The following is a 27,365-nucleotide window of genomic DNA, read 5'->3' as shown; positions in this document are numbered from 1 at the left end:
GGGGGGAAGGGGAGAGGAGAGGGAGGAGGGAGGAAAAGGAAAACGGGAGGGAAATGGGGGGAGAGGAGAGGGAGGAGGGAGGAAAAGGAAAACGGGAGGGAAATGGGAGGCGGGGAGGAGGCGGAAATTTTTTTTCAATAAAAAATTATATATATATAAAAAGAAAACTCTTCAAAAAAAGTTAATTTTGGCTTTAACCATAAATTTGAAAAGCCAGGTTATTTTTACCATTTTATAGGAAGACAGTTTTAACTCTAGAAATTCTCTTTCTCTCTCTGTTTTCTTCTCTATATGTATATGCACATGTATAACACATAAAATTACCTTTATGGCAGAAATTATTAACAGAAAATTTGTGTTTACTAAACTGTGTTAGTTGAGGGGAAAATGCTTATTTTTTTAAAATTAGTTCACCATGCACAACAAATACGTAAAAAAACCATAACTCATTTTCCAGTATTGATTAGCTTCCTTTTAATTTGTCATCTTCTGATCTGATCTCTAGAATTTCTGCTTTGTCCATTTGTCTTCTGACATATATTTGTCAGAAAAATTAAATTTCCCTTTAAACTGAAGGCTCAATGATGTTGATTCTTTGGCCTTTTACAAATTTTGGAATCTGGCATAGCAGTATTGCTCTCCAGAGAAAAGTCATTTGCTAATTTTTTTTTTAAAAAAAGGAGGAAGTAATGACTCAGGCAGATACTTCCCACTGTATTTGCTGCTTAGTGTTAGAGGAACACCTGGGGCTCTTTTAATTTATTTTAAGCATTCTCCAGGTTTCTTCACACTAGTGTCTTTCAATGCTCATTGCACCTTTTTCCTCACCAGAGATTAGCAACTGAGCTACAAGCTACACTCACACTGTAGCACAGGAGTTCCACCTCTGACCTTTCCTCAACTCTAACCAGCTCCGCACATAAACCAAACATACAAGTATCATATAGAATATCGTATTTTTTTTAAATGGTAGTGATTTAGGTAAAATGCACATCGTAGGAAAGCTGTGAAGACAGGAAACGCAGAACAGAATTTGACTTCATTGAATACCACGGCTCACCAACGAGGAAGTTTCCTAATGGGAGACTGGTGTGTACTGCCAGACTGGCTATTACATTGGCACCCAAACTCCACCTGACTTACCTTCTTAGCAATAAGCTAGGCTTCCAGTGAGCTCATTCTGAAGTCGTCTTGGTGATTTATTATTTCCTAGGTCCCTTTAGATCTCAGCCTCTCCCGAGGTACACTGAAGTTATTACATTTCCTTCTGTGTTTTCCTTAGTGGAAGACAAACTGTGCAAATTACATCGTGGATTTTCAAGAAATCTCTTAACTAGAATCCTGAGGGGGCGCTCTTGCAACATTCCAATTAAATATTTCCTTTAGAGCAAATGTGAGCCGCACCACGGAGGGTGAGGGACAACCATAAGAAATTGCAATGTTTTGCTCACTGTCATTATGGAATTTAGCTCTGTAAAATGAAAATCAATGATTATAGATTTTGGACAAAACTCATATTTCCACAATTTTAAAATTAAGGAAAGATATTACTTTTCTTATGGCATTTTTTGAGAAGACTGAATGAGTCAACATAGGTAAAAGATTTAGTAAAATATAATTAGTTTTTTTGTGACTCTCTTTCAAATCCCACTCTTTCGAATGCCAATAAGACAGTAGTAGTGCTATAAGAACATAAACCTGGTAATAAATAAATAAACAATTTATATCACATTCAACCTCTAGCATGGTGGATAGAAAAATTATTAAACATTTTTATGATTATTCTATTATCTTTAATGAAAATGAACATTGTCTATCTTTGAATGTTCCTCAAAATTAATTTGTATGGTTGTCTTTCTTCCTCCAATGTGTGTGTGTGTGTGTGTGTGTGAAGAACTGTCCATAAATTCACACACCTATGGGCACCTGATTTTTGATAAAGAGGTCAGGAATAAACAATGGAAAAGGATAGGGTCTCTTCAACAAATGGTGTTGTTAAAAATGAATAGATGCATGTAGAAAAATACAAATATAGTCATACTTTTTACCCTGCATGAAACTCAACTAAAAATTATTAAAAACTTCAATGTACAGTCAGACACACTAAATTCTGAAAGAATAGAGAGTGGGGAATAGTCTTGAACTTACTAGCACAGTAAGGGGACTTTCTGAATAGAACAGCCATAGCACAGACACTATGAACCATAAATAATAAAAGACTACATGAAACTGAAAAGCTCATGAATGACAAAGAACACAGTCATTCAGACAAAGTGGCAGCCTTCAGAATGGGAAAAGATTTTTGCTACCTGTATACTGAATATAGGGATAATATCTAAACTATATAAAGAAAAAGAACAAAAAAAATCCTGCACATCGAGAAAACAACTCAATTTAAAATGTGCTATAAACCTAAATAGGAAGAGGATTCTTAAAAACAGGAAGCACCAATGGCAGAGAATCAATAAAGAAATGTTGTTTCTAGCTAGCTCTTATAACTTAAATTTACCCATATTTTTTGATCTGTGTTCTTCCATGTGCTTGTTACTTCATCTCCGTTTTGCAAATCCTGCTTCTTCAGCATCTGGATGGTAACTCAACTTTCTTCTTCTCCTGAGTCTGCTCTGTCACCAGAAGTCCCACATAACCTCTTCCTGCCTAGGTATTGGCCATTCAGCTCTTTATTAAGCCAATCACAATGACACATCTTCGCACATTGTAAAGGAATATTCTTCAACAAAGGTGCCCTAGTGCAATAGAGGGACAAAGCTGGTGGGAATGATCCATCAATATCTGAAAGGATTTAAAGTGCAGTCCATGAGATCAAACCCATCCCTGGCACTGTTTGACTGTCCAAGGAACTAATAGTAGATAGTCCAGGGACCTACATGAAAACAAAATACACTGTTCTGATCAAGGAACATAGCAAGAAAATGACTCTTAACAGCATTCTGCTATACTCATAAATTAGTGTCTCACTCAGCTACCCTCAGAGTTTCCTCCTGAAGCAGATAAGAACAAATACACACCTAAAAACTATACACAGAGCTAGAGACCTTAGAATACTTGCTACTATATTGGATGTCTCCATCAAATCCCTCACCTCACAGTTCAGAGAACCATGGGAAAGAGGAGGAACGTAAGAGCCAAGGGGATGGAGAACACCATGTAAACAAGGTATTCTAAACACAACTGGACCAATACATATATGTGTTGGAGGAAGGCTTCTTGTTCATCCCTGCCACCCAGAACCAAAATAATTACACAGAAACTGTATTAATTAAATTGCTGCTTGGCCTGTTAGCTCTAACTTCTTATTGGCTAACTCTTACATCTTAATTTAACTCATTTCTACTAATTTGTGTATCGCCACAAGGTAGGGCCTACCAGCAAAGTTTCAGCAGGCATCCCCCTGACTCCGCCTTTCTTGCTCCCAGCATTCAGTTCTGTCTTCCCCACCTATCTAAGTTCTGCCCTATTAATAGGCCAAGGCAGTTTCTTTAATCATTAACCAAGAAAAGCAACACACAGACAGAGGGACTTCACACACAATATCTGAATTCACAGAGACCAAGGTAGCATGCATAGGTTCTGCACAGATCTGGGCCTGATGGAGTCCCAGTGCAAAGTAGATACAAGTCCTCACCCCTAGCTTGGAAGCTTTCTCCAAATGATAACTGCTGGCAAATGAAAAATTAATTTATATAATGGAGTTTCACTGAGTATACAAACCACTGTTAAGGCCAGGCCCCATGATCTGCAGCTAAATTACCTACTATATGTCTGTATTTAAGATTCCACTGCACTGAAAAAATATTGGTAAACTTTTCTTCATTGGCCTGAGTGTGAACCCATGACCTTCCACGTATTTACAAGAATTTTACACTAAAGTGTATCTTCTGTCCTTCTGGGTTTTTTGTTTTTTCTGTTAGGAACCAAGTAAAAGAAAGACCGACTAAATAAGGTAAATTATTCCTCTAGGTGTTAAATTAAAGGCCTGGATTTGATTAAACATTAAAAAACATTTCAGGTTGCATACTCAAAGTGGCAGATTCAGAGCTAGGATCCAAATGGAAGAGAGAATATGTAGTACTTGTCTTTCTGTGTCTGAGACACCCTTCAATATAATATTTTCAATCTCATGAATTTATCTTCAAATTTCATGGTTTCATTTTTCTATGACATTGAATAGAATTCCATTTTGTGATGGAATGATAATGAGAGTGATGGAATATATCACTCTCATTATCCATTGATCAGTTAAAGGACATTTGGGATACACACATATGAACATATGTGTGTATGTGTATAACAAGAACAAATAAAAACAGTGTCATGACACTGGGGAAGTAAGAATGGGCAAATGAAGAGATGGAAATGATATAAGTACAATAGCATGTGTGAAATTCTCAAAACCTAAAAAATGTAATTTAAAAATAAAACAATAAAATTATGTGGCCAAAGAAAAATAAAAAGAACTTCGTGGCATAATGGGAGCAAAGGCACAAAGTCCAACTTCAACCAATGAATGACAAGGAGGGGGAAATAGCAGAGTCAAAGAGGCCAAGAATTCATGGAGCCTTATAAGTCACACACATTTTATCTAACTCCTATAATAAAAAAGCAATAGAGGGCTTCATGAGAATGATAGTACCAGAAATTGTTTTACAAAATGTTTTGTAAAATTTATAAGTAAGGGACCTAACTTAATGTAAAGCTATATCATAATCCAAAAAAAAATTTAAATGGGGACATTAACATAAGATGAATAAAATTCCAAGTTAAAGAATTAAAAATTCTGGTCTGTATGTATGAACCTATAAGAAATGAGAAAAGGAGCTGGAGAGATGTCTCAGTGTTTAAAAGCACTTGTTGCTCTTTTAGAGGACCCAAGTTCAATTTCTAATACGCACATGGCAGTTCAAACCACCAGTTCCAGGTGATCCAAAGTTTTTTTCTGACCTCTATAGGTACCAGACACATACTCGGTACACATAAATATATTCAGGCAAAACACTCATACACATAAAATATATCTACTGCTTTAAAAGGAGGCAAGAGAATGAGTAATTGGACTGTTCTACTATATTTGTGGGTAAGCACATGATAATCCTAGTTGAAAAGTAAAAGTTGCTTTGGCTAAGACATTTAGAAAGAAAAAGATCCACATCAAACAATTCAACTTTCATGTATAAATGTATGTAGTATGTATGGGTCAAAAATGTATCCAATGGGACTTATTAACATATCATTTAAGGCCATCACAGTATGTACAAGAAAGAGGTAATGACTTGCTCCAATGTGGGTGAATATCAGACAGTACCCTAAAAATAGAGTGGAAAGGGGCTCCAAACTAAGGTTAGAGGGGGTATTCATGGATTTTAAATGACTGTAAGGAAACAGAAAGAATAAAGGGGATCCTGGCTAAACCAAACTGACTGAACTATTAATGAAAGCAGGCAATGTTGATCCAACATTATTCAATGTGCGGGATGAGGAGGCTGACCGTGTATTGAGAATGATGTTTTTAAATAGGAGAGGTCCTTGGTGAACTGCCTTGGCAGGGTTCTTTTCTAAAGCTGAATATTACAAACACATATGGGCCTAGAAAGAAGCTTGATACCCTAGGTAAAATTTGGTCAAATTAATAACCTTAACCTATCTTTATTTATTTTCTATCCTTCAATCTGTCTATCTACTTAACACAATATTCATGATTTTATTACTACAGATAATGCAAGTATATACAAGTTACAAGTTGTTATTGTTACTAAAGGGATTGTGTGCCTACTTATCACTGAATAAATATAGACATATAATTTAATATATATATAAAAATATGTGTGTATAGTAGTGACTAAGTCCCTCAGTCTTGCATGTAGTCAATTTATTTATCTAATTTGAGACTTTATTTTCTTATCTGAAATATTAGAAAATTAAACCAAAATTATGCAGTACTTGTGAGGATCAATGACACAATGTATAGATATATTTCTAATAACTTACTTGTGACATATCTTAGTCACTCAGTGTTAAAACTGACATTAAGTAGTCCTGTTGTAAATACTATTTTCATTGCATAATTGAGGTTTAGATTCTATGATCTTCCCATGTGTATCCAGGTAAATTGTAAAGGTTCTGGGCACAAACAAGCTCAAAATTTTCCTACTAAACTGTTTTGTTTCCCAAAGGAAAGTGTTTCAATGTAGAAGAAAGAACTGGCACTGGGGAGTCGTAATTATTTCAATATATTCAAACTAAATTCATTAATCTTAATGAAAAAGTTGAAACTTTGTGTTTGCTGAGAGTGCTTTCAGATAATATGTCCCCATGAAAAAACTAAAGAAACCTTCACTCTAATAAGGCCTCTGGAAACTGATTAGCAAGTAAACTGAAGTTATAGTATTGGGAATTCTCTTGGCAATGAGGAGTTTTATAATAGGACCCAAAGAGACAGTTTCATCATCAACACTAAAACAAACTCTGGTTTCAGTTTCTTTTCCCCGAATGATCAGTAGTTGTTTAATTAGAAACAAGGAATGAAAAATTGCACTTAAAGAAAATGGCACTTTGCTAGCTACCCTGGTTCCTCTGAATTTTTGAGATCTGACAAGAATTAGAATGACTGAGCTCTCTGCTTTCATATTTTACAGTATGGCCAAGAGCAGGGATTTAGGACCTCCTAAACTCTGTGTTGAGATATTACAATGCACAGCTAATTAGAGAATATGATCACTCATTAAAACTTTTCAGATTGATAGGGAAACTGCAACTAGTAACCTAATTAAAATGTTTGACATTCACTAAGTGTAGAAGTCACTGCTAGACAGAATACATCAAGGAAATTAAGAGCTGCCCAACCTCTCTTTACTCAACAGAGAAATCCAGGAGTCAATCAGTACAGACCCAATTCATCTAAAGATGTGAAATAAAGCTCAAATATGCCCATGTACATCTGAACAATGAGCAATGAGATGTTATGTGTTAGCAACTTGAATAAGTGTGATAGTCTGCAAGTTTCAATGATTAGATTATTGATTCCTACTTATGCATAATAGCATTTTGAACTGAGCTTAAATAAGATGCTTGACTGTGCCTTGATCATTTTCTGAAAACACAACCAGCCAAAACACAACCAGCCTCAAACACATATGTTTCCATAAGTCACCCTGGTTTAGCCCTACTGACATAAACTTGTTTAAATGAGGAGTATGAAATTTTTGATATGAATAAATAGAAATAATTTTATACATGCTTGTTTACAAGGAAAAGCATCACAGAGGATATCTACACATAGCCACCAAATCTCCTTGAATTTCATAAGAAACACTGAAAGCAGGCATGTTAAAAAATTAAGTAAAGGAAGCATATGTGTAGTGGGATTTGGATTTAAATGAAAGGGAAAGTGAAAACACAGAAGTCAGTGCAATTAATACTATTGATCAATGTCTGAATAAGAGAGAAATATCCTATTGATACTATTCACTGATGTTTAGATAAGAGAGAAACTTTATATTGGTTTCTAATTTTATTCTTCTATTACACAAATTTGCAAATGTATAACTGTAATTGAAGTTATATTTTCTTAATGGAAACGTAAAGTTAGGAGTTGCCTTGTGTTCACTGAATCAACTTGTGAAAAGGCCCCAGAAAAAAGGAGTCTGTATACTGTGGCAGCCGTTCAAACTGGAAATTGTGATTCCATGTTCAACAGCATTAAGGGGTTATCAACAGAAAAGATATGGTCACAGACAAAATGGGTATTAAAAATGCAACCTGATAGAATTAGGTAGTGAAAAATCTAAGTATGATAATGTGTCTATTTGCTTTATATTCCTGTTATAAAGATTATTATAATAAATTTAGACTGTTTGAGCTTGTTGGTAAGAGCTGGTAAGTATGTTAAGAACAAAGGGAAAGAGAAGAGCCCTGAAGAGATGGTTGAGCACGTTCTGCTCTTTAAATAAGACCTGAATTAGGTTTCCAGCATCCACGAAAGGTGCCTCACGTAAGGAGATCTGACACCCACTTCTGGCCTCTGTCAAAACTTGCACACACATATATGTATAGGTGTATACATACACACAGACACAAGCTCATACACATGCATGAAAATAAAAAATAAAAGTATAAAGAAGAAAGACATTCTTTCAATGAAATTTTTAAATTTATTTGAGTATTAATAATAAACATAAATATAGAATTAGGAAGGCAGCAATAAGAAAAGGCAACATAATTAAGCTTCTGTGTTGTGATTCAATTTTGATTATCATGCAGTAAATGAAATTGAGAAGTAGAAGTTGCTTCTATCATCACAATTTTCTCCCTAATCCCTATGCTACTCCTTCTCATACAGCCATAGATTTTCTCCACTATGGAGTATAATTTTGGAAAAGATGTTTCACTGTGCATTTATATCACACTCCTCTATCAGCAAGTACTGCTTAAAGCTGTGGATTTTATCTGCATTTACTCATGACTGTGTCTTAGGACACTATATACTATGTGGGACTTGTAGTTTCTTGATATTTTAAGTAAATGACATAAGTAAGTTATCATTAAGTAAGGATCCAATAATTAACCAATTGTATGAAGGAAATAAGAATAAAAATTGGAATGTTTGGTTAAGCCCACATACTGATGTAAAATTCAGATTTATTAAAGACTACAGTGAGCACTGAAAAAACATATAGGAAATGTCAGTATAAAAATAATTAAAGTAAAGAGTATCTAAGAAAACACATCACGAGGCTGAATGAAACTGGTGAGTTTGAGGTTAGGGTAGAGAAAAGAATGGGAGATTTAGTGCAGGCATCAAGAAATCCAGAAAATCAAAAAGGAGAAAGCTGTGTTGTTTATCATGAGCCATGGTGAGAATTTTGTATTCTACTCAGCATCAACAAAACAAACATCAGTAATGTGCATTGAGGAAGGTCGTCACTTAATTGTATACCAAAATAATATAGAATACAAATGACTACCAAGGATATTATATGAAGCTCTCAAACACTATTTTTAATATATTTAAAAATTGGAGTTATGCTTTCCTTAAAGATAATTTTTATTATTTTCACTTTTACACTTGCAAAAGAAAAAATGAAATAAATTATATAATTAAAACTCTCTAACTCATAGATATAAAGCACAAGATTGGGAGCTGTTAAAACACTCTTCAGTCGAAAACATCTTACTAAGCTGGAAACAAAGCAAGAGAGAGAGAGGAAGGTCAAAAAAAGTAACCACATTAAAAAGAGATGTGCTACTTCCATGGTTTGCCATTCATTCAAGCCCAGTCTTGTGTTGTTTGCACAAATTAGAATTCATACATATAAGCGAATCCTGTTACTTCATGGTGGGTGAGATGATTCTGATTCAAATATGACCTCATGACACCTTTGCCTCCAGAGGCCAGTCATTTTCTCCTTAGAATTTCCAAATGCCAGTTAGACCCAGGAGAGCCAGTGACCTTGGAGACTACCATGTATGGAATACTAGGAACAAACACTGAAAAAGAAACATCACAGACATATATACACCAGTGTCACTCCTAGAGAAGAGCATTAAAGATAATGGCAACACTCAGGCCAAGATTTCTTCCATGACCAGGTAAGAAGTGACATTCTGCTGATGTTTGCAGTCGCTCCCCCCTCAAGTCTTCCATTAATTTTCCTACTCAGAACTTGTCCAGTTGTGCTGAAGCTACACACAGAGCTGATGCCTACATACAACACTTCAACAATCCTATGTACAAAGTAAATATTCCCTCGAATGCTCCTCTGTTCTTGCAAATGATAGAGAAAATTTGACGAATAAAATGAACAGTTCTTGTGCAAAAAGAACATTTGTTTGACTGAGAATTGGCTTTCTCCTAAGAGACTTTGAATGGTTTGAAAGAAAGTATATGTCAAATACAGATCCATGGTTGGAGGCAACACAGTAAAATGAGGACAATTGTTGGGAGCAGTGAGACCCCAGATCCTGAATTTCTTGTAATCCCCTGATCTGATTGCCTACAGCTGCTCTGAGCACGAGCCCTTCAGGAGTTCCTGATGGCAGGAGAGTGGTTTCTGGTGGGTTTGGTTGGGGTGTGGCTATCTCTATATAACCTGCCCCTGAACTCAGTAAAGGGGGCATTCTTGGGGAATTCAAGGATGACCCGTGTTGCTGTCTCTCTGTCTGTGTGTATCTGTGTATTTTAACCTCCAGCCACTTGCCCGAAGCTCGCGAACTGTGAGCCAGCACACAGAGTGCAGACACGGGGGCGCGGTGCTCGGCAGACAATCTTCTCAAGAAGTGAGATTTAAAAACATGTGTTTTGATGGGACTTCGTGTGTTTTATAACTTTCCATTTTAATATGGATATATGATGAAGGAGAATAAGTTTTATCTCGGTGAACTTTTAAAGGAAAGTGTCCTGTACCAACCAAGTCCCCATTGTTTCCTTCACAGCACCCGCAGAGAGATTTGCCACAGAGGTCTGGAAATGGAAGTGCAATCTCTACATTTGCACATCTGAAATTTGAGCAATATGGACCAGTATTAAATTTGTCTGATTTTCTATTCCATTTGTTTCCCAAAATGCTGATGTGAGTTATTAAAATTATTTTAATTACTCAGGTGAGTTCATCAGTTTTATTCTAACAACCATCTTTCAAAATGGGCTTTGAATCTACGAATTAGAAACTAGATGGTTAGGACAGAACATGTCTTGTGTCATAGATAGATAGATAGATAGATAGATAGATAGATAGATAGATGTGATAGATAGATAGATGTGATAGATAGATGATAGATAGATAGAGAGATGATAGATAGATAGATAGATGATAGATAGATAGATAGATAGATAGATAGATAGATAGATAGATAGATGATGATAGATAGATGATAGATAGATAGATAGATAGATAGATAGATAGATAGATAGATAGATGATAGATGAATGGATGCAAAGATAGATAAAATATAGATGGATGATGATGAAGATAGATAGATAGATAGATAGATAGATAGATAGATAGATAGATAGATAGATATAGATAGATGATGGATGGGTAGATAGATGATAGATATTTATATTTGTCTATATATAGCAAAATAATAGATATAGATATAGATGTAGATATATAGTTGATGTCTAGGTTTTAACAAACACAATGGGCAAAATATATAGTTTTAAACTTATATTAAAAAAGGAAGTTAAATTAAAATGATAAATTTTCAGATCACCCACAACAAACTATCAAAAAAGTGTTCTTATCATCAAATGAACGTGAATGCGAGGGCAGTGTTCTTTCTCTTTTGCATATGATATGCTAGGGAAGTAATCAACTATTGAACAATAGCCACAGCCCAGTTGGTTTACTTTATGTTATTAAAATTTGCATATTTGCTTTGAAAATTGGAAGCTGTTGAGCGAGTGTACGATTGATACATTTGCTGTGCTGCTGTACTGAACAGCATTGTCTCACAAACCATAACACAGAACAGTTGAATTTGATATCAATATCTTTGTCCCCCCGCAATTTGTCTTTTTAGTCTTACCTTGTTTGTTTTTTTCTTTTCAGCTGTTAACACTTGAAGAAATGCCTAAAAGGAACTACACTGGTGTGACAGAATTCATTCTGTTAGGGTTTGCAGTCCAAAGAGAGATAGAAATCATTCTCTTTCTGCTCATTCTAGCAGTCTACAGTCTGACTGTGGTGGGAAATGTAGGAATGATTTCACTAATCAGGTTGGATTCTCGACTTCACACCCCCATGTACTTCTTCCTCAGTAATCTGGCATTTGTTGATCTTTGCTATTCCTCTTCAGTAGCCCCCAAATTCCTGGAGACCCTACTCACCAATAGAAAGTCTATATCTTTCTATGCTTGCGCAACCCAGCTTGGGTTTTTCCTGAACTTCTTGATTTCAGAGATGTTCCTCCTTGCTGTCATGGCTTACGATCGCTATGTGGCCATTTGTAACCCTCTTCTGTATATGGTGGTCATGTCTCAGAAGGTATGTCTACGGCTTGTAATGGGTCCTTACTTATACAGCTTTGTGGTTGCTTTGCTCCACACAGTAGTCACTTTCCAACTGACTTATTGTGGTCCTAATATAATCAATCATTTTTATTGTGATGATGTCCCTTTGATGGCTCTTGCCTGCTCTGACACCAGCCTCAAGGAGATTCTGATATTCATCTTTGCTGGATTCAACATGATCAGTTCTTTGGCTACTGTCCTTATTTCTTACTTGTACATTGTGGCTGCCATATTGAGAATCCAGTCCACAGAAGGCAGGTGCAAAGCCTTCTCAACATGTGCTTCTCATCTCACGGCTGTGACCATATTCTATGGAACACTCATCTTCATGTACCTGCAGCCAAAATCAAGCCATTCCCTTGACACAGACAAAATGGCCTCAGTGTTTTACACAATTGTCATCCCCATGCTCAATCCCATGATCTACAGTTTAAGGACCCAGGAGGTAAAGAATGCTCTGAGGAAAGCCCTTGAAAAATGCTATGTAGTACCTCTAAAACACCTCAAGAAAGGAATTTCTTGACCAGGACCAGTGCAATACACAGATATGTCTCTTTGTATCTCTGAAATAAATTCATTTTTATCATACTTCTGATGAGTAAAGTCCTTCCATTTGCTATGTATGTTAGAGTTCTCAAACATGACAAACACAATATAAGATCATCAGAGAAGTAGACAGATTATTTGTAAATGATATATGAGAGAGAGAGTTTTTTAGGATATTATTTAGTCAATAAAACACTTTCCATACAAGCATGAGGTTCTGACTTTGAATCTAAAATTCCCACCTAAATTTTAACATGTTAATGGACATCTATAGTCTCAGTACTCCTATGGGAAGATTGGAGGCTGGGACAGAAGATCCCAGAAGCTTATAAGCCAACTAACAGTATATAGGCTATGATGAAGGGTAGGAGATGTGTCTCAAACAAGATAAGAGGTGACAGACAACAACAGAGATTATTCTCTGACCTCCACACAGACGTACTGGCACAGGTGTGCCTCTACTAACACACGAACACACACACACACACACACACACACACACTAGATTTTTTTCAAAAGACACTAGTTTAAGGCTTTGATAAACTATTTGTTGACTGAATTTTAGCTCTGATGTCACAAAACAGAAAGTGAACACAGTTGGTAAATCTAGCTTTGGCTTTCTACTTTCTATTCTGTTCACTGCATTTAGTAAAAGATTAGCAGTTAAACCAGAGATGTGATATTCTAGGAAAAACTTTTAAAATATGCTTATTTTTGCTAGTAAGTTTATTTCCTACCCGTCTGTAAAGTTCATCATGTGCATTTCTGGTATGCTTGAAAGCTAGAACAGATTCCCTAACCCACTAGTTGCTGCTGAGTCTCTAACCATGTGCCTATGTAAAAGAAGCAAGTATTCTTAACTATTTGGGATACCTCTCAAAGCCCGTGGATATCTCATGATCCTATGTAATTCTTTGCACTTTATCTGTACCATGTATGCTAGTTATCACTTTTCACTGTGTCTTTTACAAACACAATAGTTGTGACTTTCTGAAATTAGTTTACGTCACCGTTAAGTTTATGTGCCAAGTGGACTACACAATGTTGCCAATTCTTTATCTCTAGGTGTATCCATAAGGGTTTTCTAGAAGAGGTTAGCACTTAAAATCAACAGAGAAAGCCATCTCACTAATGTGGCCAGACATAATCTGATCTGCCTAAGACACAAACAGAACAGAAAATGTAGTTATAGGGTGATTTTTCTTCCTTGGTCATTGAGCTGAGGCGTCTGCCTCCCCTCAGACACCAGATAATGGTTTTCAAACCTTCCGACTCTGAGACTTATGCCAGCTCATCCTCATCGGGGTTAATTTTCAAGCCTTCATGCTGAGGCTGGAAGACTTTTGAGTTCACAGGATATTCAACACATTTTGAATTAAATCATCTACCAATGCATATTTTTCTTTGCAAGTATTTTGGTATATTCAAGCCAAAAGTCACGTGAGGGAATGCCTATAATCTAGTTGTCTGTCTATCTATCATCTATCTGTGTATCACCTATCTATCTACCTATCTATCTTCATCATCATCATCATCATCTATCATCTTTCCTTTTATGCAATCCCTTTAGGTTTAACAGTTTAGAAAAACTTTTACGGAACCACTTAACAAATCCCTTGACAAGCGGACATTTCCATTGTGGAAATCTGAAAATCAGTTTCTGGAGACTGTTTCTTTCTCTTAGCTATCTCAAGGAAAACTGAAGGCTTATGTTTCAATTACCCAAGTAATTTCAAAATATTTTTTCAGTTCTTGAAAAAGTGAAGATATTGCAATAGAATAATTGTAAAATGGAGTCTCTTAAATCTAAGTAGCCAAAATTGTCACTGTCAAAAGTCTAAGAGTAGAGATCTGTCTGAGAGTAGTCAAGGGAAAGTAACCCAACACCTCATTAAACACATGATGATGTAACTCACACTTGTGAAAATTGAATAATCCCTGCCTTCTAGGAATAATATTATCCACCCAGAAGGGGATCTGTATACAAATAATCTTTTCAAAATTATACTTTTAATTACTTTTAAAACTAGTAGGTCTTAATAGATTTGCCCATTTCTGGCTAGTTTTGCTTAATTAACCACTAACCTTCTCCTATTCCTCACCTCCCTGCTTCCCTTCCCCATAAACATTTAAACACAATATCTCCCTGACCTCTTTCTTTCATATCTCAAGGACTCTACAATCTCCTCCAAATATATTAAAACTGTGTTTCAAGACAACAAGCTTTCATGTGTCTTTTACATACATCCTTCATTTTGGTTAGCAATCTTTAATTTTGCCTCTCCATTTTCTTGAACTCTATGTTTGCTTCCATGTTTATCTGCTCCCAGAATTTTCACTTTATTTATGTTTTATAAGGAGGTCTTCTAATGAGTAGTGTTTATAGTTTCTTAGTTTTCAAATGTGCTCATGTTAAATACACAAAACAGTAGATTTGAAATTAGAAACCACCCACTCATGAGAGAAAATGTGCAGTATTTGCCTTATTGCATCTGGATTGCCTCTCTCAGTGTCTTAGGTTATGTTTCAAAAAGCATTAAGTTAGATACTCATCTTTGAAAAACGTATGGGCTTAATTCATTCTAACCATGGGAGAACTTCATTCATTCAAGGAAGGAAGTGGTAATTCAAAAAGTACAAAAAAGCATTACCTGTTTCTCCCCACCTCGATCCTGCCTCCAACCCTCCCTTCAGCGCCCAGCCCACCCAACAGGCTGTTGAAATAGGAGCGGCGGCGGGGCTGCGTCCCCAACACCCCGGCCGCTTGGCTAGCTCATGCCCGAAATAACAACACACAAACTGTATTCATTTAAAGAACTGCTTGGCCCATGAACTCTAGCCCTTACAGGCTAATTCTCACACCTGGACTAGCCCATTTCTAATGATGTGTGTAAGCACCCCAAGGTGCGCTTACCGGGAAGAGTCTAGCCTAAGTCCATCCGGGATTGGAGGAGCTTCATTGCGTGCATCTGCCTGGGAGAGCTGAGCATGGCGTCTCTGCTCCAGCAGAGCTGTCGGGTCTCTCCGGAAGCAGAGCAGAGTCTGACCTCACTTCCTCTTCTGCCCAGAATTCTATTCTGTTTACTCCTCCCATCTATGTTCCAAGCCATGAGGCCAAGCAGCTGGTTTATTATAACTTAACCAATGAAATCAACAGATTGATATATGACACTCCCACATCAACAGGCTCCCTCTAGTTCCCACCCTGCCATTCCCCCAAACTCTGCCCAGTTTACCTAGGAGATCTTTTCTACTTTCCATTCGCAAGGAAATCTCTGCATTCCTCTTTGGGCCCTCCTAGTTATCTATCCTGTTTCGGGGCTAGGGAGAACCCTGGTGCCAGGGAAACCCCAGGAACTCAAAGGGATGACCTCAACTAAGACTCTAGCAATAGTGGAGAAGGTGCCTGAACTGGTCATCAACTGTAAGCACATTGGTGATTTCCCTAATTGCTATCAGATTTACTCTATTTGGTAACTGAGGGAAGCAGAGGCAGAGATCCACAGATAAGCACTGCATTGAGCTTTAAGCGTCTTACTGAAGCAATGGAGGAGGGATTATACCAGCCAAGGAGTGGCCATGATGGGGGAACTCACAGAGACAGCTGACCCGAGCTCTGGGAGGCAGGACCAACAGTAAAAGAGCCTGCAGAGACCGACCTAGGCCCTCTCCAAGTGTGTGACAGTCCTGTAACTTTGTCTCTTAGTAAAGTTTCTAACAGTGAGAGCAGGACCTCTCCCTTCCACCCTTTCTTCTCCACCTACCCCCACAAGGACTTAACCCTACTTCTTGTACTGGATTCTAGGGAACCTTTTCTCTTTGGAGGGAGGCCTTGCTCAGCCTAGACATAGTAAGGAGGGACTTGGACCTTCCCAAAAGCAGTGTGCCTTACCTGCTCTGGGAAGTAGATGGGGGATGGGGTGGGGGAATAGTTGGAGGGAATAGGAGGAGGGGAGGGAGAGGGAACTGGGATTGGTATGTAAAGTGAAAAAAGATTGTTTTCTTTTAAAAAATAAATGAATTAAAAAATAAAATAAAAACCACTCAAGTATGGGACGTCCACATTAACATTTACTAGCCAAACCTATTAGTGATTACCTCCAATTGAATTAACACAAGTTTTTAAAAAATATATGTTTCCATAACATGGTTGAGTATGTAAGAGAAAACATGTTTTTTAAAAGACAATCATGTTGCAAAGCTGGATCTTAGAGCTTATGTAAGGGTTGTTCATAGAAAGATTTCAAACTAGGGATTTTGTGCTTGGTCATACACATTTGTATTAACAGGCCTATAAAATATCTTCTTCTCTGTCATTTTCTCAAGTTTGCCTTGGCGATTGCCTTGCTGACTGCTTCTTTCACATCTTTGTTCCTGAGACTGTATATCATTGGGTTCAGCATGGGGATCACAGTAGTATAAAACACAGCCACCATCTTTCCCTGCTCCACAGACTCCTCCGTTGGTCTTCTGAGATACATGAATATAAGGGTTCCGTAAAACATGGAAACAGCTGTCAAGTGTGAGCCACAGGTGGAGAAGGCCTTTTTCCTGCCGTCAGCAGAGCGCATGCGCAACACCGCGACCACAATGAGCGAATATGATATGAGAACTACAGACAGGGAATATGTGAAGTTAATCCCGGCAATCACAATCATCGTGTACTCTTTGATGTACACTCCTCCGCAGGCAATCTTGATGAGAGGAGGATCGGCACAGTAGAAATGGTTGATTTCAAAGTTTCCACAGAAGTATAAACCATATGTCCACAGAGTGCAAATAAGACTCACTGAGAATCCGTAGACATAAGGCACAGAAATGAGGCGGACGCAGACAACCCTGGACATCTTGCTGCTATACAGCAAAGGGTTGCAGATAGCCATGTAGCGATCGAAGGCCATCACAGCCAGAATGTAGACCTCCACGTGGACCAGGGCAATGAAAAAGTAGCACTGGATCAGACACCCCACGTAAGAAATTGTTTTTCTCTCAGATAATAAGTTTTCCAGCATTTTGGGGGTAACATTGGAGGAGAAAAACACATCCACGAAGGACAGATGACTTAGAAAAAAGTACATAGGACTCTGAAGCTGAGGGCTGACGCTGATCAAAATTATCATACCAACGTTGCCCAGCAGAGTGAGCATGTAAATCACCAAGAACACCACAAAAAAGAGAACCTGTAATTCCTGGCGCCTTGTCAGGCCCACAAGAAGGAATTCTGTTACATCTGTAAAATTTGGCATTGCCTTAATATAGAGCCTGTGGTTCCTGCAAAGAAAAACATTTGTAAATACATTTCTCATTCTTAAAAGTTTTGATTTAAATTTTTCTGTTCCTTGGTTTATACTTTAAAAATTATGCAGTTTTTTCCCATGTGTCTACTGTTGGAATTAAATATACTACATGTAAAATGGTTTGCTTGATTATGTAACAGAAAAGGTTCTAAATTTTTAAATCTGATACAGGGTAGTCTGGTACAGACATAGAGAATTTTATTTAATCTATAGTTAGGAAATTTTATAGGTTATAAACTATTAAAATGATGAAAGATGCAGAAACTCCAAAATCAAGATTTCCACAGCAATGCTTTACTGTGTGATTAGTCCCTAGTTAGCATGTCTTATCATAAACAATCATTCTAAGTGTAATGAATTTCTGCTAATTAAGTATTTTGGGGTAATTTGCAAATTAGTTTTAATTAATACTGTTCGCGTGAAAATCTCTTACAATAGGAGGGAGGGGAAACTGTAGTCAGGATGTATTTTGTGAGAGATGAATAAATAAAATGCAAAAGAGTTGAATATTACCTCTTATGACAATTATTATGCAAATCTTTCCTCATTGCAGATTTTGTAAAATCTATAGCTTCAACATGAATAACAAAATCAGAATTCATTTATTTCTACACTCATTTTGAGGAGCACAGAAATTTGATGATTTTGATATTCAAAACATATGGTGGAATGTTTATATACAATTTTTATCAGTGAAACTGCATTGAGAATATACAAGCATCTTTATAGCCTGAAGTTCCCTCAGTTTATACAGCTGAAGTCATGGGCATTCCTATGTAAAAGATACCTTGACTTTAAATAAATAATATATATTTTCTCATTAGAATTTAATTTGGCAGTCCTTGCAATTGGTATGCCAGTTTTACATATAAAAACAGAAGCTACAGCCTTGTAGCCTCTTCTCAAATGTATTTGATAATTTAGCCTAATAATATTTTAATGTTAACTGACATTTATTGTTGCATATTCTCTAAGACAGAAACAAATCATTCAATTTCCACTTAAGTTTCCATAAATTAATTTGGATTTCTGTAACCCCAGAGATGTCTAGCCTTCAGAGACAAAGGGCCGTCATTTCTTTATTCTGTGCTAAATTCTGATGAACTCTCAAATGACAATTGACTTCTGCAAAAATATTATTTTATTACATAAATGAATATCATCTACCAAAATGGTAGAATGTGTAATTTACAGACAGAAAAATTTGATTGTACTAACATTGTACTTTTCTCAAAACGATAAACAACAAAATTATATATAACTGTATTAGTTACTCAAATAAATTCCCAAATTCATTCATGCATATTTTAAAAAAGTAGTCCAATATATTTCTTTGTTAACAAATAAGTCAGGGAAAATGGTATTAATTTTTCTTTTAAAATGGAATGAAATATTACTATGTTCAACTATCAATCTACACTGCAACTACCCTAAAACATGCAGACCTACCTTGAAGGCAGAAGAGAACAATAAATGGTCATTTCCCACTATTTATGATATCATCTTTCTCATTAAGAACACTGAGGTAATCTCCCAAGGGCACTCCCAAAATAATTACAAAAGAAATCATGCCTGAAACACTAGCAGCATCTCTTGGGTGGAAGTTGAGTAAACTTGATAAAAATAATAGTCCTCAAAACTGAGATCAATATTCTTGACATTGTCTCATTTGCTTCCCACTGGCACATGGTTCTGTCCACTTTCCTCTGCAAAAGATGCTCACCTTACTAGACCTGGATGGAGATGGGTGGTCCTTGGACTTCCCACAGGTCAGGGAACCCTGATTGCTCTTCGGGCTGATGAGGGAGGGGGACTTGATTGGGGGAGGGGGAGGGAAATGGGAGGCAGTGGCGGGGAGGAGGCAGAAATCTTTAATAAATAAATAAATTAATTAAAACAAAACAAAAAAAATCAAAGTCCAGGTCAGTGAGCCAATGAATTTTATTTCAGTTGTTTACAGGAATAATGGTGATGGGTTGCTTATTGGAGCAAAAATGACTCAAAGAGAGTTGCACCAACAAAACCTACCCCCACATGGGAGACAGTTCACAAAGTCAGGCAACCTGGAGAACACAGCACAGCCTGTGGGCAGCTCAACGTGTTGGGAAGTGTCCTTTCCAGATGGCTCAGTAGGTCCAAACCTCTTTCAGGCAGCTCTGCTGGTCTCTGTTTCTCCCAGGCATTGGTGTGGTCTGGTCTTCNGGGGGAGGGGGAGGGAAATGGGAGGCAGTGGCGGGGAGGAGGCAGAAATCTTTAATAAATAAATAAATAAAAAATATCAATTACAGATCCAAAACATATGTGTGAGGATAGATCACTTCAACAATATGTGCTGGATTCTTCTTTGTGTCAGTTTCAGATGTCAAAGGGTTGGGGTTCAACATGTAAGCTACTTGTCAGAATTTGGATGGGTGGATGGAACTACACAGTAAATTAGGAAATGAACTATGAAGTTCATCCTTAATCAAACAATTGTGTCAATATTCTATGTGAATTTGTGCAAATGTCCCATCTTTTGATCATTTTGTTTACAAAGAATAGAAAAGGTTTCGTAGTGTGAGTGTGGGATCTTAGATAGCATGGGATAACCATATCTCTGAACAATTGCATATGAAGAATTAAAATATATATAATTATTTGTATGATCTAACTTTAACATATTTCAGTATCTGACTTTATGGGTTTGGGATTAATGTTAACCTCAGGCTGAAGAAAATATTCACATGTAAAATAACTGTGAGGGAATATCTTTAAATCCAGTTCAGACAGCTGACAAATCCATGAAATCTCAACTGGATTCTTCATCAGTTTTGTTTGCTAAGTTGGGGACAGAACTATATTCAGGCAAATTTTCCTCCACATACTTCAACATTTAAGAACTCAGTTGTCCTAAATTTCCTCACACCTATTATGAAGAAAGTCCATTATAGGAACACCTTTGCACAAAATACTAATGATTTAATCCAGAAAACAAAGCTGTATCTTTTCTATACCAAAACAAAGTTGATTTTCTAAGAATATGAATTTTAATAGAATAAGCTGAAAATTTCTGCAGATCCTTGTACTATGTAAGTGAACACACAAAAACATATATCTTTATTTGACAGATTCCAATATAACTGCTAAAACACAGAGTATCCTGAATAAATTTTCATTGAAATGAAAAAATTAACTAAAATATGATGGTGCCTTATACACACAAAATATTCCAGAGAAATTTCAGCTTAATTCTATAAGTTAACTCAAGAGAACATATTTCACAGAGGTACATCTACTTTCAAATTTTGTCCTTTAGTCAGTATAAGCATTATTCATAGAAGAAACGTGAGAAGTGGGATATGTGGCCACATGAATATTACAATTGGAAGGATGAGAGAAGAGTGAGAAGTCTATTATGTCTAAAAATAACTGTAAAAGCATCTTTAAAAGCCATGTTTTTATTATGAAAATCATAGTAATTTAATGAATTATCCCCTTCACATTCAAAGAAAATATGAAATGAAACCATCACATAAGCATTAGAAAGACAGACTTGTGTGCTCTAAAAAAACAATGATGATATTTCATAATTCATTCTGCAAAACACATATTGGTAATAAATGGGAGATTCATGTGAATCACTAGGAAGGCAAATGAAAAGGTGAGTGATTCAACAGGACTATTAAGAAAAAACCAATTATTGCAAGTTGGCCCCCCACACAAATAAATAGATGTAATGAATTTTTAAATGAATGCTGTTTTTCATCTTCATCTTCATGTGCACATGTATGGATATGTTCAAATGTTTTCACACATACATTAGATCCATGAAATTATCTGACATAAAATGTATGTTAAGCTTAAAATTCTATATAAGCCATTATTAGTGAATCTTTATTTGGGCCATTACAATGTCAGTATAGAGGCATGCATAGACTCTGAGTTCTGAGAAAATATGAATAATAAAGGGACTGATTTTACTAAGTAAAAGACCTGTTTAGATCGCCATGTGTATACATTATTAAGGGGAATACAACAAACTAGCAAATATTTAAAATGTGTGTTTTAGAAGAATATATAAACAATATTACATTCAAAGTAAAAATATTTAAATTATATCATTGAGGATAAATAATTGTGTAGTTTAGTATAGAAATGATAATCTAAAAATGTCATTTTTGTGTAATATTGAACTGAAATAAACTCTTGGGTATAAACCAACTTTGAAAAGCAATGCTGCTGACAAAAATAAGGACATTACATGGCTCTCTCTTTTCCATTTATATCCAAATCAGCAAAGGCAGTTCTGAATCGATGCTCCAAATTCTGCTGGGTGGTGAAGCATAAGAAGCTTGTGCCTTAGTCATAGAGTTGTACTGAGAAGAAACTCAGACTTCTTTGACTGCATAAGCACTTCAACAGTCTTGAATAATAGCACCCAAAAAGTTGTGTTGTCTGTTTTTATTTTTCTTATAAGGCTACACTCTCTACAAAAATAAACTACCTGAAGATTCTTCATAAACCTCTTGACATTAGGAGCAATGAATCCCTTATGAAGATGTTTAGTAAACACTGGCTGTCTTTGCTCAGACAATGGATGAGAAAAGTTACCAAAAATACACCATAAAATTGATTTCTTTAGCATGAAAATACTTACAAAAATATATTTCCTTTTTTTTTAAAGGAAGAAGTTTCATTCTTAAATTACAAGTCATTGTACTCGTAGCACAGAACACTAGTGGATAATATTTCAACTATAGCACAAACATCGAATACTTTGTGCAGCCTGGAAAAGGTGGATTAATAAAGAAGAAACAAGGAAAGGTATGAAAGACACTTGGCTCAAGAGATATGATATTTCACTGGTTAGATCAACCAAAAAATATTCATTAGGACACAGGTAGCCATAATTCTTTATGTAAACCCTTTTTTGCCTGCCTCAAGGCAATAAATAGGATCTAGAAAGATGACTCACCAGATAAAATCCCATTTTGGTCTTGCAGAGGGCCTGAGATAAGTTCTCAGCACCTACAAGGTGACTAACAACCAACTGTACCTCTAGATAAAGGAAATCTAATGTTCTCTTCTAGTCTTCACTGCATTTTATCTCTCTCTCTCTCTCTCTCTCTCTCTCTCTCTCTCTCTCTCTCTCATGTGTGTGTGTGTGTGTGTGTGTGTGTGTGTGTGTTTACTCTATAATAGAGAGAGGAAAGGGAAAAGAGAAATATTATAATTAAATTTTAATTTCAAAATAAACAAATCTCTGGATATGGAGAGACGGCACAGCAGTTAAGAGCACTGGTTGCTCTTCCACAGGACTCAGCTTGATTCCCAGAACCCACATGGCAGCTCACAGCTGCCTGTAGTTCCTAGGGATTGATACCATCTTCCACTCTCAAAGAGCTCCAGGCAGACATGTAGCACAGAGACACACACTCACTCACTCACACACACACAACACACCGCAAGTATAAAATAAACAGACAAATCTTTATATAAATAAGCTAATATTTAAAGAAAGAACTGTATGAAAGTACTGGGCTTCTACCTGGGCAGAGAAGTGTTTTTTGCTGAAAGGGTTTCTTTTGTTGTTATTTCATTTGTTTCTTTGTTTGTTTTTGTTGTTGTTGTTTTGGGAGGGTTGTTTTCTTCTATTGGTTTTGAAAATGATTCTTACAAGTAGAAAAAAGTAAGTAACTGTCAGGGGTTGAAACTGAAGGTAAAAAGTAGCATCACCAGCACACCTCCTGACAGTCCTGTGATATGTTATGATGGAACTTCTGCATGGTTACAGCTCTGTCCTTCAGTCTGTGCTTTGTCAATGTTGTGCCTATGTGTACAAGCATAATTACACGTTTGTTTGTGGGCATATACATCCTTTTTCTAAAAGCTTTTAAAACTACAAATAGTCATTCTGGGAATTACTACTAGAAGATGGAGAAAGAGGACACATATAGTTCACTCATTTACTTTGACATTTGTTTTAAGATTGGATATTTTACTGCAACAAATACATAATTTTTATAATGTAAAGCTCATGAATATAAACTTGCTAAACAGGAGAATAAAACTTCCCACGTGTATACACATGCATTGCTCTTGCACATAGCATGCAAATGGCTCATCTTTAGAGCCTGTGTATTACACATTTTGTTGTAAGAATATAGTTTTTCCCTATAAAACTAAATTTCTGCAATAAACTTAGATGTCTTTCTCATAAACAGAACTTTTATTTGATTTATAAAGGTGAACTGATTTTACTTTGAAAGCACATTTCTTTTGACCAGCTTCCAAAAAGCATGTTTCACATCCTTATTCCTCAGACTGTAAATGATGGGGTTCAACATGGGGCTTACAAAAGTATAGAACACAGCAATGATTTTGGATTGTTCAACCGACTTGTCTGTGGGAGGTCTAACGTACATGCAGAACAGAGTCCCGTAAAACACAGTCACTGCCACCAGATGAGACCCACAGGTGGAAATGGCTTTGCGCCTCCCTTCAGCAGAATGCATCCTCAGGATGGCAATGAGAATGAACAGGTAGGAAATGAGGATTATAAGCAGGGAATTGGAGAGGTTAAATCCTGCTACCACAAACATAGATGTTTCCTTAATGAAAGTGTCAGAGCAGGAAAGTCTGATGAGAGGAGGGTCAGCACAGTAGAAGTGGTTGATGATATTGGAGCCACAGAAGGTCAAGCGATATGTCCACATGGTTTCCATCAGGCCACTAAGAAAGCCATAGATATAAGGACTAGCAATCAGACGTACACATACCCCTTTGGACATCTTGCTGCTGTAAAGCAAAGGGTTACAGATGGCCATGTACCTGTCATAGGCCATCACCGCTAGCATATAATATTCAGTAATAACCATAGCAATGAAAAAATAACACTGAACTAAACAGGCAGCATAAGAAATGGTTTTCTTCTCTGATAAGAAGTTCACCAGCATCTTGGGAGTCACGTTGGTAGAATAGCACAGATCTAGGCAGGACAAGCTGGCAAGAAAGTAGTACATAGGAGTATGCAGGCGTGAATTTACCCTGATCAACACGATCATGCCAAGATTCCCTCCTACAGTGATCAGATAGATCGCCAGGAAGAGCACAAAAAGGATAGGCTGTAGTTCTGGACGGTCTGTCAATCCCAAGAGAACAAATTCAGTCACCAGGGAGTAATTTCCTTTGACCATTTTCTTAGGTGCCAGCATGATCACTTGGATGGATTAGAGAAGTGTAAATGAGAATACTTGTTAGATATTTTCTCTTTTTTCTCCTATTCCCCTACCTCTCTCTTATTATTTATCCTCAAAACTGTTACAAAGGTCTTAGAATGTCAGAACTACTACCCTGGATATTCAAATCCTTAAAAATGAAAAAAAAAAAAGGAAACTCTTTCTTTGGTGTGTATGTATGCGTGTATGTGCGTGCCTACATGCACTCTCAAGTGCATGAGTGGTATGTGCACGCTACAATGTGCATGAAGAGGTCAGTACAAGCATGGGTGTTGTTCCTTCCCTCTTGCCTGGTTGGGGCAGACTTTTAGCATCTCTTGTTACTAAATGACCTTTTCAATATAGGGAAACTGAGATTACAGACACATAGTACCACAATCAGTTTAAATATGTCATAGGGAATGCAAGACCTCATGTATATGGTGAACGGATAAAGGAAGGTGCTCTATGCACTGAGTTATCTCCCCAGCCAGGGCTCATAATCATGAGGGCTCATAATATTGAAGATCAAACACAGCCGCATTTAGCTAAAAGCACAGGTGCAGTTCATTTCTACCCAGGAAGGATTCTGTGTTATTCAATAGCCTTAGGATGAGGAGGGAGTCATCATGCAACAATAGTCCAAATGGGGATGAACTTCCAAATTCCCATCATAGTTTGTTGTGAAACGATAGTCTCCTTTAAAAAAAAATTAGAAAAGGTTTTCCTAGTGACTGGCTATAATATTAAAGTTTTAGAATGTAGCATTTTTGTGGAAATACAAAAGTATGAAGTCACTTGGAATAACAAAGATATATGTGAATTACTAAATAAAGAATTTTACACACAGCAGTCTGTATGACATAGATAAAGGAAATTTAAATCACTAATAATTAGGTCACATTTTCATCTTATCAATTTATTTTCTCATTATTTTTCTGAAATGAAATATTTCACAGCCTATGTTATAATGTTGGCAACTCTATTCTGGTAGTGGGTCAAAAATTTGAATTTAATTGCTTTAACCACATGGAGAAAACGTTCAACTGTCTTTGTTATAGTAAAGCAAACATGAATGAAAGAAGTTAGAGTTATTCTTAGTAGAAAAATCATAGTATCGTTTTTTTATAATTACAAGATTATACTTTCCGTGATATAAAACCATACACTGGTATTCAAAAGGATTTTGTTAACATTTAATTCCTCATGATGAATACCTAAACTGAAACAAACAAAAAGTTGGAATACAAAAGTCATGATTTTCATTCCTACCTGAACTCAGGTAAAATTCTCCAAGAAACGTGTAAGGCCCAGCCAAGGAGCTGCTGAAAATGATTTATGCCCTATTTGTAATTGTCAGTGTTTATCCTTAAACTAATTTTCATCAGACCCCAAAGTAATAATTAAAGAAAACATATTAATTGGTTTAGACATGAAATCACTTGAACCTTGGGATTTGAGCAATGGGATTGCATCAACTTTTAACCATTTTGAGTTACATATTTTGCTTGATTATGAAATGATCCTCAGAGGTTTTTTTTTTTCATTAGAAATCACTATTGTTGCAAGAAAATTGCTAGAACAATTAGTAACAGTATAACGTCTTAACATAATTAGTGGAATTTGTTTTTTCTATGATCCTTTCAAAGCCAGAACTATGCACTGTACAACCCCTCACAATGATGAAAACATGAGTAGTCAAGTTACAAAACTCAACATAAAATAAATACTTTCTAATAATTTTCTTATTTTAGTGATTTCAGGCCAGAAAAATTATGTAATTAAACTTGATAAAATTATTAGAAAGCAAATTTGTACAGTATAGACATCTGTCAAATATATTAAGAATTTTCAGCTAGAGATAAGAACATCAAGTTTATCAATAAATAAGGTTATACACCATTCAGATTTGACAGAAGTCAGGAAACCAAACTACATCAACAAATTCTTCATTAACTAAAAAAGAAAATAAGAATAATCACAGATATAGAAATTTAGCGTTGTATTGAGAACTGAAACCTACCTAAGCGGTGGTGGCACACACCTTTAATCACACACATTTGGGAGCAGAAGCAGGTAGATCTCTGTGCGTTAGTGGCCAGCCTGGTCTACAGAGCTAGCTATGGGACAGTTAGGGCTGTTACACAGATTAAACCCTGCCTCAAAAAACAAACAATAAAAAGAGAAGAAGAAGAAGAAGAAGAAGAAGAAGAAGAAGAAGAAGAAGAAGAAGAAGAAGAAGAAGAAGAAGAAGAAGAAGAAGAAGAAGAAGAAGAAGAAGAAGAAGAAGAAGAAGAA

At 36.3% G+C, this 27,365-nt stretch overlaps 2 protein-coding genes across 3 annotated transcripts; one reads left to right on the top strand and one right to left on the bottom strand.

Annotated features, from left to right (window-relative positions):
* The first annotated feature begins 11,585 nt into the window (after positions 1-11,585).
* On the top strand, positions 11,586-22,252 carry LOC126497575 (olfactory receptor 1038-like). Of its 2 annotated transcripts, XM_050135680.1 has the most exons (2): positions 11,586-12,512; positions 22,232-22,252. In XM_050135680.1, exons 1-2 carry the CDS (start codon positions 11,586-11,588, stop codon positions 22,250-22,252), a joined length of 948 nt encoding a protein of 315 aa, XP_049991637.1. The 2 variants fall into 2 exon arrangements, with proteins under 2 accessions (XP_049991637.1, XP_049991636.1); XM_050135679.1 differs by lacking the exon at positions 22,232-22,252 and having other exon boundaries at positions 11,586-12,551.
* On the bottom strand, positions 16,888-25,046 carry LOC126497574 (olfactory receptor 5M9). The gene is made up of 2 exons (XM_050135677.1): positions 24,447-25,046; positions 16,888-17,823 (listed from the first exon to the last, which is right to left on the bottom strand). Exons 1-2 carry the CDS (start codon positions 25,044-25,046, stop codon positions 16,888-16,890), a joined length of 1,536 nt encoding a protein of 511 aa, XP_049991634.1.
* Positions 25,047-27,365: the final 2,319 nt, after the last annotated feature.

The sequence above is a fragment of the Alexandromys fortis genome, unplaced genomic scaffold, assembly GCF_014885135.2.
Source record: "Alexandromys fortis isolate MF-2015 unplaced genomic scaffold, M_Fortis_MF-2015_v1.1 scaffold_23, whole genome shotgun sequence".
Taxonomy (NCBI): Eukaryota; Metazoa; Chordata; class Mammalia; order Rodentia; family Cricetidae; genus Alexandromys; species Alexandromys fortis.
This window is presented reverse-complemented; position numbering and strand designations above follow the sequence as displayed.

Bases quoted from the DNA above. Each gene is read 5' to 3' on its own strand.
- LOC126497575 (XM_050135679.1), top strand. From the start codon at position 11,586: ATGCCTAAAAGGAACTACACTGGTGTGACAGAATTCATTCTGTTAGGG.
- LOC126497574 (XM_050135677.1), bottom strand. From the start codon at position 25,046: ATGGTCAAAGGAAATTACTCCCTGGTGACTGAATTTGTTCTCTTGGGA. The intron at 17,824-24,446 runs GTGGTAGCAGGA...CTCTATATTAAG, and splicing joins TTAAGGAAACATCTATGTTT to GCAATGCCAAATTTTACAGA.